This window comes from Leucopleurus acutus (assembly GCF_964270905.1).
Source record: "Leucopleurus acutus genome assembly, chromosome: 13".
NCBI lineage: Eukaryota > Metazoa > Chordata > Mammalia > Artiodactyla > Delphinidae > Leucopleurus > Leucopleurus acutus.
Genome location: NC_139155.1, coordinates 79,934,706 through 79,952,909, shown reverse-complemented (window position 1 = coordinate 79,952,909; position 18,204 = coordinate 79,934,706). Strand labels below are relative to the sequence as shown.

Genomic DNA, 18,204 nt, shown 5'->3' with positions numbered 1-18,204 from the left:
ACTTTAATACAGGACCAGTCACTGGAAACACAGGGTCCACTGGAGTTAAATATATTGGAGATCCCATGGCGCCTGGGCCCAAGTCCCTTCCTTTCCCGTGACTAGCTGTGCAGGGGTGAGGAGAGGATCCTAGGAGTAAGTGGCGCTCCTCCTTAGCTACAGGTGACCACGCCAACTCCCGCCGGTCACCTCCCAATTGTTCATTCCCATCCTTAAAGAGAACCAGCAAGAGAAGTATCTGCTCACTTCTATAAAATGGTAGACTCCCAGGTGTGCATCTGGGTGCTTCTTTGGTGTGCCAGATGTGCTAGGCTCTTTTCTAATTTATCATCTCCAATGCTCACAGTAACCTTGGAAGAAAGTTATTTCCCCCAGTTTAAAGGTGATAAAATTGAGGCTTGGGGTAGTGAAATATAGTACCATGCTGGGGTTACTTGGCTGTGCTATTCAAAGTATCACACGTCACACACAGTGTACAAAGTACAGTCCGAGCAGAGCAGAAAGTACCTTCCAAACTCCCGGCACCATTTTTGATGTGTCAAAGGATGTGAAGAAAAAGCTCCACCCACCTTATAGAATTAAAGCACTAGAGCACAGCTCAAGGGCACAAATATACACAAAGTATTTGAAAAATGTAAAACACTATATAAATGCAAATTATTAATTAATAGGCTAATTAATTGATTGACAAGGAGTTTGTATAGCATGGAGGTTAAGCGCGTGGGCTCTGGAATCAGATAGGCCTGGGTTTGATGAAGTTTTGACCTCCCTGAATCTCAGTTTCCTCTTCCTCGAAATAGAGATAAGAATATTTCCCGTCTCATAGGGCACCGTGAAGCTTTAATGAGTCAGTATATACGAAATGTTTAGTATAATGTCTGACTCACACTGCTACTATTTTTACAGATAACTCTATTAGTCTCAGTTTTTTCTTCTGTGAAATGGAAAAAAATAATTCGACCCATCGCATGGTGCTTTCATAATTTGAAACTCTTTTAAGAATACAGTATGCCAGGGTTTCCCTGGTGGTGCAGCGGTTGAGAGTCCGCCTGCCGATGCAGGGGACACGGGTTCGTGCCCCGGTCCAGGAAGATCCCACATGCCACAGAGCGGCTGGGCCTGTGAGCCATGGCCGCTGAGCCTGTGCGTCCGGAGCCTGTGCTCCACAACGGGAGAGGCCACAACAGTGAGAGGCCCGCGTACCGCAAAAAAAAAAAAAAAAAAGAATGCAGTATGCCAATTCTGATGATAAATCACCCCCAAACTGAACAGAGGCTGGACACAGCTGGGAAAAGATGTGGCGGGAGAAGACTGGCATCCCTGAGGCCAGCCCTCCCTGCTGCCTCCCCGCCCCCGCCTTGCTGCAGAGCAACTCAGGCGCTCCAGGCAAGACGAAGCTGGCCTCCATGGCCCTGGCTCTGAGTTCCGGAGCCCCAGCAGCAGATCTGGCTCCTGCAGCCTCCCAACATCCTGCTGGGAGAACACAAAGCCAGAAATGGCTCCCTCGGTGCAGGACACCCCTTCTCCCCCTCGCCCTGCTTCAGCGCCCTGACTTGCCTGAGGAGATGGTGAAATGTGTCTGCTTGGCCTGGCGTACTGGTCCTTGAGCCCTGTCTCCATCCAGATTGTCTGGTCTTCTGAATCTCTCCCGGTAGCCAACTCCTCTAGAACTCGCTGATTCAACAAATACTTACTGTGTACCTAGTTTGTGCAAAGCACTGAACTAGATACTTTCCCATTACAAGCGCAGCCAAATCTCTTCGCTCTCTAAACCACCTCTCCCGGGGTATATAACACAATGCCTGTTCACAGCTCTAAGTAAATATGGATTGGGTAGCAGTTGTGTCCTGGGTCCTGTGCTGGTGGCTGGGTATATGGAGATAAACAAGACAAAGCCCTCTGGGCAGATATATACATTCAGGCACTAACTAACAGGTTCCGGGATTGCTCTTCTATTGACATTTCTATTCATCAGCCTAATGGTTTATGTATTTAACAGTAGTTATAGGAGCTGGTTAGCCACTGTCTAGCTTCTTTAGCCTTGGGCAAGTGACCTTCCCTTTGTGAGGTTCTGTTTTCTTATCTGTTTAATGGGGGGAGGGGGTGTTTTGTGATGAGCATTAATTGAAACAATGAATGTAAAAAGCGTAGCACCAACAGCAAGGATACTACTTGATCTGATCCTTCCCAAAGCTGTAGCATTCCCTTCCTGGGAAAGATAAATATATAGCATGCATACTGCGACCTTCCTTTCTTGCACCAAGGACAGACATCACTAATGAATCAAAGCATTCTTTGTTACTCATCTCAGATGTAGCCCCAGAAGCCTTCTCAGCACAGTGATTCGGGCACATACTACTAATTGATTGAAGCTGTTGACATCCTCTATGGAACTTTTTTTGTTGTTGTTGTTGTACGCGGGCCTCTCACTGTTGTGGCCTCTCACGTTGCAGAGCACAGGCTCCAGACGCGCAGGCTCAGCGGCCATGGCTCACGGGCCCAGCCGCTCCACGGCATGTGGGATCTTCCCGGACCGGGGCACGAACCCGCGTCCCCTGCATCGGCAGGCGGACTCTCAACCACAGAGCCACCAGGGAAGCCCCTATGGAACTTTTTTTTTGCCATCCTGCCCTTACTTCACTCAGTTGCATAGGTCTGTAGTTTAGCTGACACTCCAATGAATATCTCTTTCCTCCCTGAACTTTACTCTTGGGTCTTGAGTGTAACCTCCTTAGAGACTGAACTACATGGGCATAGGCCCAGATGCATGCAGGTGGTGCCCATTATATGTATGTATTGACTGATGTGCCTCTGATCGGCAAATGTGGCTCCCATTCTGCTGACTTGTTGAATGATCTTGGGCAAGTCAGTTCTCATCTCTGGACAATTTTGATATTATTTTCTCATAGGTAGTGTGTTAGTAGAACATAGTGGTTAAAACCTTGACTGCTGGGGTCTTACAAGCTTGGGTTTGAATCCTGGATCCACTTCCTAGCTGTGTTACCTTGGAGAAGTCACATAACGTTTCTGAACTTCAGCTTCCTCATCTGTTAACTGGAGATGTCTTAATAGTACCCACCTCAAAAGCGTAAAGGTAATACTGCATGGAAATGGGATACTGTTTTGAGATCCTGATCTACTTGGTTTTTTTCTCCCTGTATTTTCCCCTTTTCTTTTTTACCATTTAAGCAGATCATGGGTTCTACCCTCCTTGCCTCAGGGGAGGCATGTGTCAGGGCTGAAAACAGGAAGAATATGAGAGTGTTTTCAGCTTTTGCTTTTTGGAAAACTCAAAGCCTTTAGGGGAAGAGGATTTACAGACTTAAGGAGAGAGTCCTGAAGAAACACAAAGGAAGAAAGATTTCTCCAGAGCAGAAAGAGATTGCCTCTGCTGGGGAGTGGAGAGGAGAGAAGATGGGAGGGGAAGGGAGAGGAGGAGAGGGGAGGAGGGAGAGGTCTGTAAGACCAGAAAAGTCCCATGTGGGCAGAAATGATGGGTGTCTCCATGGTAATATGTGTGAATTGATGGTCAAGCTGGGCAACCTTGGGCAAGTAAAATAACCTCTCTGGACCCGTGTTCTTACAATGTAAGGCTGTCTTTAATCACCCTACAATTTAGTGCAAGGAAATGGGACATCCTTGTGCTTAACAAGTATCTATTCTCCCACGCTCTTCCTCAACACCAATGATTCCACTTGCGATCCTCTGCATTGCCATGTTTGGGTTTAGCTCTGGGCAAGAAAACACATGGTTAACTACCAATATCTCTTGTGTCCTTGTCTTGAAGGGTTGTCCCTCTTCATGGATGGTTCGATAATCCTCTTGTTGGGCATGAAAGGCAATTCCCACTGGCGGACTCTCCTTCTGAGTAACTGCCCCGTGTGAAAAAGGACCACCACTACCCCCAGGCAACCCCTCACCCAGCCCCATGAGGTCAGCCTCCCTGCTGGGCAGTCCCTTCCCTCTCTGCTGGAGCCCAGCCTTTGCGGAAGCTTCCACTGAATCGATCATCTAGAAACTTGAAAGCAGGAGAAAGCTAGGCCTCACCAGTGACATTCCCCATATCGTGCCTGTGGGGAAGCAAGAGTTGGGTAAGAGAGAAGACTGGCAGCAAGTACATCTCGGTTATAACCCTAACTCTGACCCCTACAAGGTGGTAACCTTGGCCAAGTTGCTTAAAGCCTCTAAGTCTCACTTCCACCATCAGCAAAATGGGGACAGTGCTATCTACTGCATAGGACTGGGGGTGAATTCGGTGAAGTGACACCTACAAATGGCCCAGCGTAGAGCTTAGTTTATAAGCAGGCGATATCTACAATTGCACGGCATTACGACTAACTCGCTGATCTCTGGCCAGTCGCTTTACCTGCTCAGACTTTAACTCTCTTTCCGACAAAATTAACTCCTGCCATGCCTGTTAATTGCTAGTTATTAATAGACATGCCTCTCCTACTAGAATGTGAGCAACTTGAGATATCTTTATTCATGACTATGCTTTGCATATAGTAGAAGCTCAGTGCTGGGTGAAGGTATGAATGGATAATCAGAAGGGATTTCAGATGTGAAATCCCCTTGCACAAGTTTTAACAAAGGATCATAGCAATTGTGATTCTTTGTTTCTGAGAAGAATGAGTAAGTACAATCATTTAAATCTCAATAGCAAAAGGCCTCAGAGAAAAACCAACAAACGTAAAGTGCCTAAATTCCTTGAGACTACAATGTTTTAGGTGTCTTACAAAGAACTAAGATTGGGAGAACAAGTTCAACCGGGCTTTATGCCTGTAAGGTCTTAGAAAATAAATGATCTGAGCTGCCATTTCTTACCATCTGTTAAATGAAATCAATAAACCTTACTTTACCATAAATATAGGGAAATGGTAAAGAAAGGCACAAAGTAGATGCTCAATAAATGTTGGTTGGTTGGTTGATTGATTGGTTGGTTGAATGAATGGATGGATGGATGGGAGAAGAAAATAGCTGGAAAAAGGAAGAAGGAACAAACAGCTGGAGAATAGATGAAGGGATGGATGAAATAATGAATAAATAAACGAATGGTTCCTTGATCAATGGATGGGTGTAGGGTAGATGGATGGATGGATGGATGGAGGGATGGATGAGTGACTACGTAGTGGATGGATAAATAAATGAATAGAGGAAGAGATGATGAGTTAATGGATGGATGGGTGGATGTGTCGGTCAAGTTCGTAGCAAGTGTGAAGTACCGTGCCTATGAAGAATGACCGTGACTGCATAATAGATGCACCTAAATGGGTCAGCCTGGGGTAGGTGTTGCAATTAGAAGCCCCAAATTTCTCACTCAAGAAACACTTATTCTCCTTGTTTCTCTCCCTCCCTTCCCTAGGAAAACTTGCTTCCAGGAAAGCTGCTCATTAATGTAGCATCAAACTCCTTCAGTGAGTTTGTTCACCTGAAAATAAAACTGGGCAGTACTAGTGGACATATGTCTTGAACTATGTTCTGTCTCACGCATCACTGTGGCACTGGGATGGAGCAACGTAAACAGCTTGTCAAGAACTGCCTCGTTAGGTGCTCCTAATTTTTCTGATCTTTCCTTCCTACACCAGGAGATTGGCAGAGCAGGCATTCCCAACAAGAGCTAGTAAGAGTTACCAGCACAGGATTCAAATCGCATCTCTGACATCACCTAGCTGTGTGAGCTTAGACAAGTTACTTACCTTTCTGATCCTGAATTTTCCCATCTACAAAATGGAAATTGTCATAATATCTATCTACCTTAAAAAATGGTTCAGTGGATTAAGTGATATACTGCAGATAAAGCATTTTGCTCAGTGACTGGCATGTAGTAAGTACTCAGAAACTATGATTAGGAACTATTACTAAAACTTTGACAGGTGAAGAAGTTGAAACACTGACATTCATGAGGTCACTGAGGCAGAGAAGTAAACCCTGGGAGTCAGGAGACCTGGGTTCTGATTCACTATTTATCTTTGGGCAGGTAAGTACCTTTTCCTCTCTGAGCCTTTCTTTCTCTACCTGTGTAATAGGGAATGGAACCCATGAGCTCAGAGATTTAGGGGTATAATCGCAGTGTCTTTTCGCCCTCCCCCTCTACCAAACTGATTCTCTTTTGAACATGAACCTTAATGTCCAAGGGCAATCACTCCTAACAGGTAAAACCAGGAATCAGCAACTATTCAAGTTAGAGACTTTTGTCACCCTGATGCAGATGAGGCTCAGGGTAGCAAAGTGACTTGCTCAAAATCACACAGCTAATAGACGGTGGGATAGGATTGAAGCCCAAGCTTATCAACCACAGAGCCAGAACTCATCCAACTATGCAACCCCTTTCCCTTGGCATGTGTCATAGCCGCGTTTGCTTGGTGAATGGGAGGCGATGCCTTCCTGAGGGCTGGATGAGCAGGGTGGCTGGAGGAGTATGCTGAGCACCCAGAATTTCCACGGAGAGGGAAGGCAACGGGGCCTTTTGGACCAGAGTGGGGACAGCGAACATCAGCTGGCTGTGACGGCACCTAGCCCAAGCGACAAGACGGCAAACATCAAACACATCTAGGAGCACTTAGACCAGTCCCCAGTTCCTGCATTCAAACTATCACTGGGGATAGACTGAGAGTTGATTTGCTAAAGGGCCATAAATGCTATAGGTCCAGGGTGGAACAGCCAGTGGTTTGGGGTGCGGATGAGTACAGGCAGTGGATGGCAATCATATTAGCTCTTTTCCTCTCCCCTGGAACCCACTGATGCTCTACAAGGAACCCACTGTCTCTGGCATTAATTGCTTGTGAGGCCTTAGGCAAGTTACTTAACTACTCTGGGCTGGATTCCTTCCATAAAAGGAAGTTAGGGAGGGTGGGATGAAGAGACTCTTAAGGCCACCCCTAACTCTCTTAGTGGCAAGATGTCCTTTCTTGGGAGAGCGGGGTGGTCACACATAACCTCCCCCATGGAAGGAAGGTTTCCAGACGCATGCTCCTCTCACTGTAGTTTGGGGCCTGTTTCCCCTCAATCAGGCCCCTGCAATGATGGGGTAAATTTCTTCCTAAGCCTCCTGAGCTCTGAGTCCCCCTTGCTGTTTTGGGGTCCTACTCCAATGTCTCCCTCCTCCCTTGGCCATTAAAAGGGATGTCACTCTAAGGGATGTCTCCACTTAGGAAAAGGAGCATACACAGGGGGCAGCTGTGTGAGGCATGAGGTTGGTACACTTAGTGTAGAAAAAGAAGGGGGCTTCAATGGGGGTAACACTGGCAATGCAGGCTGGTCAATGACCAGAGGTGGCCACACCTTTCCTCCCCTTGCCTGGTGGATCCATGCTCAGTGCACAAGCTCCTGGGGTCACACATTTTGTCTGCAGTGGGATGGGGACACTGAACTTGGAGTCAAGAGACCCGGGGTTTATTCTGGGTCTTTATAAGACCTTGAGCCTCAGTTTCTTCTTCTGCAAAATGGACATAAAACTGGCACTTAACTGTTGTGAGAATCAAATGAGGTCAACAGTAATAGTTAAAACACCACCATCACCACCACCACCATAATAATGTATCACGATTTCATGGTGTGACTTTTGGCAAGTCATTTCATATCTCTGAGCCTCATTTGTCCTATTTGTAAAATGGGAATACACTAATTTTTCTGCTTTCTTCTCCAAGGAACTCTGAGCAGTGTGGTGTCTTAGAACTGGGTGTCAGGTGGCCCGTATGTCAGCTATACCTTGGGCGTTAACATTCTGATGCTCCACGAAGTGCCCTGTGGACTCTCTGTGCCCCTGTCTCCCCACCTATAAAATAAAGAGGCTGTGTTCAAGTCCCTCCAATGTCCCCTCTGGCCCTCCCGTTCTGACTGCCGACTAAATGCCCCAGTGAGCTGACACTGGCTAATAAGGAGCTGATCACTGGGATGTGCTATTTTGGTGATGGTATCCGGCTAGAAAAAACCGTCCACACGGTAAAGAGTTGCCCCGAGCCTACCTACCCTCTATGGGAGTGGGCTGGGCCCCAGAATCACCTGCCGCTTTGCCTTGGAAGGGCGGCTGGCCAGAGAAAAGCCTCCTTAGTGGCTGAAAGCTCTGAAATATGATCCCAGGAACAGCCAGGCTGAGTACAGATGGACATCTCATCAGGATCCCCAGACCAGGCTTTGGGCGGCATATGCCACAAGAGGTCTTCATGGGGCAGGATGCCATATCTCACAGCGAGGGGTTGGGGGCAAGAGTGAGCAGTGTCTGATCTCCTGACCACAGCAGGGAAGCTCACACACAAACCTTGATGTTGGGCAAACACCACTTCACCAAACCCAGAGCTCACCCAGGCTGACTCAGGCTACGTAAGGGCCTTGGACAAGTCCTTCCCCTTTTGTGGGTCTCGGGTCCCTATCTGCAAAATGAGGAGCCGAACTACATGAGCAGGTCCTAGAAACCTTCTGACCTCTTAACTCTCTCAGTAAGAAGTTTTGAGAATGAACCCTCAGGTAAGTGTATTTATAAATTATATCTGTACAGTTGTTCCGATACATTATAAATATTATAAAACATATCTTTCTGTCCTCCACGTGTAAAATGAGGAGACTGGATAATCTCCTAAAGGTCCCTTTAGCTCTAAAATTCTGAAGATATATGTCTGTAGGTCTCTGAGTTTCCTCATCTGTACCATGCACTTATATACCCTCAATCATTCATTCAACAAACATCTAAAGAAAATGGGCCAACCATGGGCCACTGTTCTAGGTGCTGAGATACAGCAAGGAATGAGACAGACATGGTCTCCACCCTCAGTAGTTCAAAGAGTTCTCCTGTGAATCAAAGGAAACACTGCTGTTTTTGAATATTGGAAATTCCATGTGGTTCAGACTATTAGGTATAAGAATAATTTAATGAGGTGAAATTGCTACAATTCATGCATTCAACCAACATTTGTTTGGCCCCCTACCATGTATCAAGTGAAAAAGGTAAACCAACAAGCAGATTGACACAGTCCGCATCCTCATGATGCTTTCGGTCTATTAGAAAAGGTACACTTTAACCAATGATCCTGTAAGTCAGTGTAAAATTACAAATGTGTCGAGAACCAAGAGAGGTACTATAGTGATGAGAGTCTGTAATGCCAGGTGTGACCTAGTCTAGAGCATTGTGGGAGGATTCCCTAAGGAGATGACATTTGAGTTGAGATCTGAAAGCGGAGTAGGTATAAATTAGGCACCAAGGGAAAGGGACAGCTTTCTTGGCATCATGTGCAAAGGCCTGGTGGCAGGAAGGGCATGGAAAATTTGAGTGACTAAAAGGAGGAATGGGATGCAGCCGGAGCAGATGGAGTGAGAAGCAGCATTTTAGAAATGATCTTGGGGGAGGTGGCCAGGGGCTGTACCATGGCAGGGAGTCACCAAGGCCTAAAGTGCTGCAAACCAATGGACAGTGATGCAGGGCTTTAGACGAGGGTAAGGAGGGTGTATATGGTCTGGATTACTTTCCAAAGAGGTTCTTCTAGCTCGACATGGAGATGGGTAAGAAGGGTAAGGACAGAGGAAGACAGTGTTACCGTCAGTGGTGTGAGACGGGATTATAACAATGGCAATTGCCTGAGCTGACTGGACGTAAAATACGATGATTAAAATAACACAAAAACACCCATGACCTTAAAATCCAAACCACAGTGACAGGATGTACAGCAGGTAGAGAAGAACGTACTTGCCGTTGAGCAGACCTGATTTCAGATCCTGGTTTCGTACTTACATACTATGTGACCATGGACAAGCCACACTTCACCTCTCTGGTCTCAGCTTTTCCTTTTCTGCAAAGTGTACTAGACTATAAACTTCTCAGTTAAGAGCTCTGGGTTTTTATTCCAATTATGACTCACCAGCCATGTTCCCATGAGCAGGTCACTTCTACTCTCTGAGCCTCAGATTCCTCACCTGTAAAACTGGGTCTTCAAAATACCTCTCTCCTAAAGTTACTGTGAGGATGGAATCAGACAACAGATGAAACGTGTTTGGCACAGGGCTGGGCACATAACAACGTAAGGCGCTCGGCACACACGTTCCCACCGTGAGCAGGTGCGCGCACGCTATGAATGCACACGCGTCAGGCCCAGATGGCTCCTCTCTTCCCGTAGGAGTGGTAACTGCCTTGTAAAATCCCAGCTCACTTGCCTAAGCTTCACTTTCAATGAAGCCAGAGAACAGTGATCCGCTGGTGTTTCTGCTCAGCGAACCTGTCAGCGGGATGTAAGCCCAGGGAATTCAGCAACGAAGGGATTCTCCTGATGAGAAACATTTGCGTCCAGAGGATCTTAATATTTGTTTGCAACAGACAAATGCAGACGTGAATTACTTAATGACTGTTTTAGGGTTCGGCATGGTTCCTGGATTTGGTTTGGCTTTGTCTCTATGACATCTTAATTCTGTGTTTTATTTCTCAGAGCTCTACATACAGGCTGTGGCATATGGGAGCTCCCTCAGCAAAATCTCTAATGGAGATGGGGGAGGGAAGGGGAGAGAGAGAGAGAGAGAGAGGGAGGGAGGGAGGGAGGGAGGGAGGGAGGGAGAGGGAGAGAGAGAGAGAGGGAGAGAGAGAGAGAGGGAGAGAGAGAGAGAGGGAGAGAAAGAGCGTGCGAGCGCAGACTGTAGCTTCAAGGGTGTGTGGCAAAGGGGGCTGTGAGGTGAGAGGGATAGTATAGATTTGTACCCATGGATATGAGAGATACACCAAGCCCTCACCGTCATGGGAATAAGATTTGCCACTTCTATTTGGAAGTCTAAACAGTGTCTTTTTCAATTGCCTAATCTGATTGATCACAATCAGAGTGATGTGTAAATTTCATGTTTGTCCATAACACATGGAGGGGCCCAGCTAAGCTTCTGACTCTGCCGTTCAAAGTTATCCCTGGTTGCACTAGAGTCGGGAGAGAGGAGCCAAGAGAAGCACATCAGACCAGGGACCCTGACTGAGAGGGCAGGAGCACCCCTGCGACCCCCTCCATCCCCCCAGCCTAGGAGCTGAGGACCTGGGAAGTCCTTAGATGTCTTACAAGGCCCTGCTTGATCTGTTTCCTGCCTATGTCTAGGGAGTCAGCTCCTGTCAGTCTCCCCCTCACCCATTCTGCTCCAGCCACACTGACCTCCTTGCTATTTCTCAAATACATCAAGCATGCTTCCACCTCAGGGCCTTTGCACATGCTGTTCCCTCAAACACTTTCCCCCCAGTAATCCTCATGGCTGGCTCCCTCCCTTCTCCAGGTCCCTGGCCACTCCATCCAATAAAGCCATCCCCGCCCTCACCCTCTAGTCTTTTGCTCAGCTTCATTCTTTTTAAAAGCACTTACTACCACCTGACCTTATACTATTTGTTTGTTTCTTCATTTACTATTTTTCTCCCCCATGAGAGCGGGGGGCTTCATGCTGTTCACTGCTATACCAAGCAGGAGCTCAAGGAAATTGTTGAACGAATGAGTACAGCTTTGGTTTTTAGCCACAGGCAGCTGCTTCTTCTTTGTACATTCATTCCCCGGTGGTTTATTTTCTCTTTGACATGTATGGGCTCACTCTGCTCCCCCCAGCGTCGGTGGCTGCTTGAGGAATGAAGACCGGATTTTGTTTTAGCCAGCGCTGGACCATGAAGGACAAGAAACCTAACAGCCCATGCCCGCGTCTGTATCCTTAAGCCACTGACAGGGGAGTTGGGAGATTTATATTATAAGCGCAGTTCCTTTCCATAGCCTCCCTTCATTAGCACTGACTGGGACTCCCCACAGATAATGCCCCCTCCAGAGTTTAACCTGCTTTTTCTTCTGGGAAAAGGAAAGCTCTTTCTTGAGACTCTACGGGGAATAAAGGCTGCATTCATTCTGATCATTCCTTGCATTTGTAGGTAAAACTGATGAAGAAAAAGAATCATTCCCATTTTACAGGTGAGATAACTAAGGATTACTGTATGATAATAAGCAAGGGACTCCAGGTCTCACTGAGGGTCTCTTCTTCCTCTGGTTTTCCACATCCCCCTTTCTTTATTCCTACCTACATTTATAGTACTTAAGATGATCTGCCTCAGTCATACACACTCCTGTCTATGTCTCCCTTTGCTGCTAAATTCCGAGGCCCTCAAATGGAAAGACTGCATTTCATTCATCTTTTCCTCCCTGATGGGCCTGACACGTAGGAATAATAAAAACGATCATCTATTATTAATAGTAAGAGCTACCACTGATGGAGCCCTCACTGTGTGCCGAACAGTGCTTCCCATATATTAGCTCATTCAGTCCCCCCAACAGCTCTTGGAGGTGGCTGCTATTATTAGTCCCATTTTATGGATGAGGAAACTGAGATTGAGAAGGTCAAGTTGCTTGCCAAAAGCCACGGAGCCAGTGAGCGTCTGTAAACAGTAAAAGGAAACATTTCCTGCGATTAGTTTGCCTTCAGGTCCTGTCGGATTTTTAAAACAGCTCTGTACAAATCTCCAGGGGCTCTTTTAGGCGACTGTAGTGAGAATAATCTCACTACAACTCCGTGAGATGAATATTTTACCGATGGGGAAAGTGAAGCGTAGAGAGGTGAAGTGACTAACAGATTCCAGAGCTGGGAAGTAGCCCAGCAGAATGTCAGCCTGGGTCCATCTGACTTCAGAGCCCAAGCTCTTCACCATTCTACCTCTTCCACCCCAGAAATATTCTCTCGCACCTCAGAGAAAGTCTTACTAACAAGCAATTACAGAACTCCGGTTTTGTTAAGCCCCTGCGAACTCTTCCACTTTGCAGGAAGGTAAGTCCAGCCACTCTGAAAGAAACGGTATTTTAAAAAATGTACTGTGCCCGTGTGGGATGACTGAGGCGCCGTGGAGCAGAAGGCACCTGACCCAGGCTTCCATCCTCATTTAGAGGAGGTAGGCTTTTAGGGACGTGGCCCCATTTTGGTGGCCTGGAGTCGGGGTGGAGTTAACGGAGACTGACACGGGCCTGGAAAGCACTTCCAAGTGACATTAAGTTCGACCTCCTGCCCCAGGACAAGCCGACATGTTCACTCACCCAGCCACACAGACATCTGTATCTAGAGAGCTTCATCCTGACACTAGTGAGAGTCAAATCTATTTGCAGTGTGTGTGTGTCTCCCAGCCTCCCGGGTTGCACTGACCAGCATCCTCAGATTGTCAGGACCGGGGTGGGGCTGGGAGAGGGCTAATCTCATACTGGATCTGGACCATGTGTACTCATTCAATTAATGCATCCAACTTTCATTGAACATCTACCGCAGCTCGGGTCTCTAAGACAGCACAGTTGCCAGGTGAACATGGCAGTGTCAGAAACGATCCCCTCATTGACCCTGTACACCATTCAACCAATTTCACCTTTCAGAAGGAGAAAGGTTTGACCCAAACAGTAACACTCCCTTTCCAGAGAAAATGTTCATTCATCGCCAGGGCAAGCATTTTCCCTGACCCTCGTCTCCTGGCTCTTAACCACAGGACATCGCCTCCCAACAGCCCCTCACTCTGCTCCTAGAGACAGAGTCAGCACAAATGTGCTAACTGATCTCTTGGCACGAAGGGGAGACTTGAATTAAGTGGTTCAAAGGCATTTTCCCTGCCTTACAATTTGGCCGTCTTTCCCTTTATGCAGTAAAATCTCCAATAGTTTGGAATTTATGATCCTTTAGACAGGGACTGGGCTGAAGTCTGCTTCTGGACTATTCTGCATGGAAAGGATTTTCGAAGAAAATTAATAGCTTGCCCAAAGAATGGTAAAGGGAATGCATAGTCTGCTTAAGGGGGCCACCTCTCTAGCCCTTTACAAACACTCCTGTATCTACAAACAACTGAGATACTAATTACAAATGATAGTTACGTGTTCATTACGTCCTCAACTACTCTTTGTTGATCTGAATATTACAGTTTGAGTTGGCCTCCGACACTAGGTTTCCCACTTTCAGCCTAAACTTCTCAGGTGAAAACTTTTCTGGACTAAGCAATTAAAAAAGAGAATGACTTAATGCCAGGAAAACGACTATACTTCTTTGGCAGGAACAAAAGAGGGGGTCTCGTACACTCCAAGTATCTTATTGATTCATGCTGGCTCTCTTCCAGCTGGTACAGGGTGAGGTTTGCCTGGGATACTTCCCATTAGAGCTTCCATCCTGGAATAACCACCCACAGGCAACCCTTTTCACTCTTGATATGAACTACAAATTACATTGTCACTCTAGAGTTGATGGGCTAGGGATTAAAACTATGGTTTTCAAGGAGTTTGAGCCTTGGCTAGACTGGCAGTGCTTGGTCATCCCTACACAAAACAGAATAATCTTCCATAGGGATGTCGTACCAATCCACTCTGAATCCAGACAATTCTTCACCAGCCCTCCACCCCCTAACTGAAAGCATCAGATCACAAAGCAGCTAACCTCCCCTCAGGGAAGGAAATATAGGACCTTAGGGAGGAAAATATGGGACTGCTCTCATCCCACCCACCCCACCTCCTGTCGCCTGTCAGGAGCTGAAATCTCACAATTTTTATGGTTAGCATTATCAAGGTGAGAAATGGGTAGGCAGGAAAAACACAATACTGGAAGGAACTGTAGATTTCCTTTGGCCATTATAGCTCTGAGCTGTTTGTTTTAAACAATCACTCTGTCCCTCGCACTATGGGAAGTGCTTCACCTGACTCAGTCCTCCTAACTCACTGCCTGAGACAGCTACGATTATTGTTTCTATTTTCAAGCTGACAAAACAGGCTCAGCAAGGTAGAGCCACTTGCCTAAGGCACTCCGCTAAACGGCAGAACCAGGTACTCTGGGGTTCGGGCCGAAGCTCAGCTCTGAGCCCTTAAGCACCGCCTCCCACACTGCTACACCGTTCGGACATTTGAGTCAGACATCTGCTCGCAACTTGATACATTATAAAGATATTGCCTCATCAAGTATGCCTCACAGAGGCGGAGAGGGAGGGACCAGGGGATGCTTTGCTTGGAGTAAGGTTGTATGATGTATGCATATTGCTATGAAATCAACGAATTGAATGTAAGCTTCTATCCTGGTACTAAATTATCTTCAGAAACAGACTTAAAATATCCTGGGGAAGTTCACTCAGGGGGTAGTAGCCCTCATCCATAAACAAGTATTAAGTGTGCAACCAACAGGACTGGCTGGTGGTTCCTCCTCCCCCTCTCCCATCTCCCTGTAGACAGCTACTTGGGCAGATCCGCTGACTGTGAGCTGGGCCTCATTCATGGAACTAGACAACATTTCTGATGAGACCAAGTCCCCACACTGCCTGTAGAGGAAGCTGCTGATGCTAAGCTCATGCCTCTGTCCCTTTCCTTCCTAAGAACTCTGCTTTAGAAACATGGTACTTTCACCCTTAAGTAAGCATAGAACCTTAAAAAGGAGGTAGAAATTGACCATCGCTGGATGTGGCTGGCGTGGGTGCAAATGTGGATGTTGCAGGCTTTACAGCCAGTCTGTTAAAAGACAACTCCAACCCAGCCCCTCCTCCTGAAGACTTAAACACAAAGTGGAATCTATCCTACAGAGAGGCCACGCCTGTCACAGAAGTATTAAAGAGGATCCTTTCAGCACGACATAAATTAGGGACTAAATGCTCAGACTTTCACCTCGGGAGTGGTTTTCAGGGGGAAGGAGACTCAGGACGTTAAAAGACACCAGGAGTGAAATGATGCCTGGGTGGGGAGGGTTGGCTATTATGAGTCTCGTATGGATTAAATCAGGATTTGCACAAAGCTGCAGAAGCATGCGGGGTGGGAGACCTTGTGAGCAATTCATATGACTGAGAGTATGACCAGGAAAAAAGGCATGACAGGAACAGACTGACAGGCAAAAGGTGAAGTTACCAAGCAAGGTGGCCATCAGGTATGCTTATCTGAATTAAAATACCACCAGGAATCTGCTCTCCTCTCCCTGCACCCCTGAAATACATGGAATACTCGGGACCAACTGCCACACTTCTAGTTTCCAATGAAATTTCCTCTAGTCCCTTCTACAAGGGCATATTCTTTGGCCAATGCAGCACCTGATTTGCCAACAGGAGGTGCACTCCGAAGGTGGAATGGATGGCAGAAACCCAGGAAGATAAAACCACTGATGTCAAAGCTCTCTACAAAGAACCTCCTTTCAAGCAGAGCAACACCAGCTTTTGGTGGCATTTGGTGTTACTGTTCCCCTTCTCCAGCCTGTGTCACAGGATGTCCCCTCATCCCAGCCACAAATACTGGCTGCTGCTGCTGCCACTTGCCGCCTGCTACATCCTGCTGGCCCGTCATGTTTCTAGTTCACCCATTCCCAACATGGGGTACCCGTTTTTCTTAAAGACCTGTATGAGCCAGGTCTCTATCAGACCATGAAAAGTTCTCCAGTCTGAGTTTGATTCTTAAAATATAACTCCCCCATCGGTCCTCCACCCCACACCCACTGGAAAGTTCAGATGCAGCTGTGCCACAACAGGCATTCTGTCCGAAGCACTTTCCCAGACATGTTTTCAATCTACTCCCTAGTGCAGCCTGCCAGGATTAATAAATCCTCCAAGTGGTCTCCCCTGGTCCACTTCTTTCTTTTTCTCCCACCCAACTACTCATCCAACACCAGCAAAAGAAGAGTTTTCATTCAGCCTTGATTTTCCCTGACGGAGGGCACAGGCTTCTTCTTCCTTTCGTTCTCGAACTCCTCTAAATTGAATGATTTATGAAAACAATTGGGTCTTCTCTGTATTGGAATGCTTCTGTTCCCCCCAACCTCCTCTCAGTTTCACCCCACATCTTCTTCTCCCTCTTTCTGCCTTTCTTTCATTTCTTCCCTCATCCCCCCTCCATCACACTATTTCTATACCACCACCCAAGGATCGGTTCTTATGCCTGAGTTCAAAGCAATCAGATTCTTTTTGAAAAACCAAATAAAACTCTTCTGAGACCATCTTCACGCTCTTGGAAGGCTCCTCCCTGACTCTTGAGCTCAGACTCCTGGTTCTGCGTGCTGGAGACCAGATAGTTCAGCAGCCGCCGCCAGGAAGGTGTGGAGGAGGGCGCTGTTTAGGGTGTATTTGAGGGAATAGCATATGGGCTTTTGTCAAAACAGTCAGAGCTCACTAGTTTCTGAGCTGAGCACGGAAATGTGCCGCTGTCTCTGAACAAGGCTTGAGCTAGTTCAATCCTCATCTCTTCTTGTACAACACCGCTAACTGCCTCAAATCCACCATTCCTTCACCCCCTGTCCTCGGAGCCCTGGGATATCAAGAAAAGTTTCTCAGTCATCTCCCACCTCCACCGCCCACCCAAAGACAGCAAGACCTTTCAAACAGCGGCTGCCAGGTCAGCCGGCTGAGCGTTGCTCCCCTTAAAGATTCCCCGTCCCTCCCCACCAGCTGCCACCTCACACAAGCAATTCGTTCTCCCATGTTCCAGTGGGAGATGCAGAGTAGTGACGGGAAAAGACAGGGGCTCTGGCCCAGCTGCCTGCCTCCACCCCGCAGGGCTCTGGGGCACAGGCCAGAAAGGGGGACCATCAGGGTCTCCCCTCTTAAGCAGGAGGTCATTACCTTGGCAGCGGCTTGCGGGCCGTGATACTGGCGACAATGATGCTCTCGGGACGCGGGGTGGCCACGGCTTTAAAGGTTCCTCGCCAGAACTTCTCAAAAAGCTGTTTCTCTCCTTGTTGAACGCTCGCCATGGCCAACCAAAAGGGCCCGGGGCTCCCGGGCGCTGTCCGAAGTGCTGAAACGAGGCTTCCGAACGGGGGCACACCCGGCCCCGCTCTCTGTCCGTGTGAGACCGAGAAGGGTGGGGTGGGAGAGACAGGGGTTCAGGGCGGGGGATGGGCGCCTCAGCCCGGGCCGGCAGGGGAGGAAGAAGGCTTGTGCGCTGGTTCTCTCCGCCTTCTGGGTCGGCTCTGGGCTGCGCTCTGAGCTTGCAGAGCCTCCGCGCCCCAGGAAGGGAACGTTGGGCTGGCTTTCTCGGCAGCGCCGGAGAGAAGAGGCGACGGGGTCGTCCGTGTGTGCGTGCGCGTGTGAGCCCCGGAGCGCCCGGGTTTTGTCTCTCTCACAATGTGACGTTGGAAAAGGAGGCTGGTCGCGCGAGCCGCACTTTCCTCCCCCCTCTCCGCCTCTCCTCCGCCCCACCAACTCCCTCCGCCTCCTCAGCCTCCAGCCGCCATCTGCATAACAAAAGCCCGCAGGTCGAGGGAGGAGAAAGGGCGGGGCGCGCGCCCGTCACCGGGGCCCCGCGG

At 47.9% G+C, this 18,204-nt stretch overlaps 1 protein-coding gene across 1 annotated transcript in view; it reads right to left on the bottom strand.

The window, feature by feature from the left end:
* SRRM4 (serine/arginine repetitive matrix 4) overlaps positions 1 to 17,649 on the bottom strand; it is a gene marked incomplete at both ends in the record, with an annotated part of 162,241 nt that extends 144,592 nt beyond the window's left edge. Inside the window, one exon of the mRNA XM_082853593.1 lies at positions 17,519 to 17,649. Within this exon, the coding sequence (XP_082709719.1) occupies positions 17,519 to 17,649 (131 nt within the window). The remainder of the gene's footprint in view (positions 1 to 17,518) is intronic.
* Positions 17,650 to 18,204: the final 555 nt, after the last annotated feature.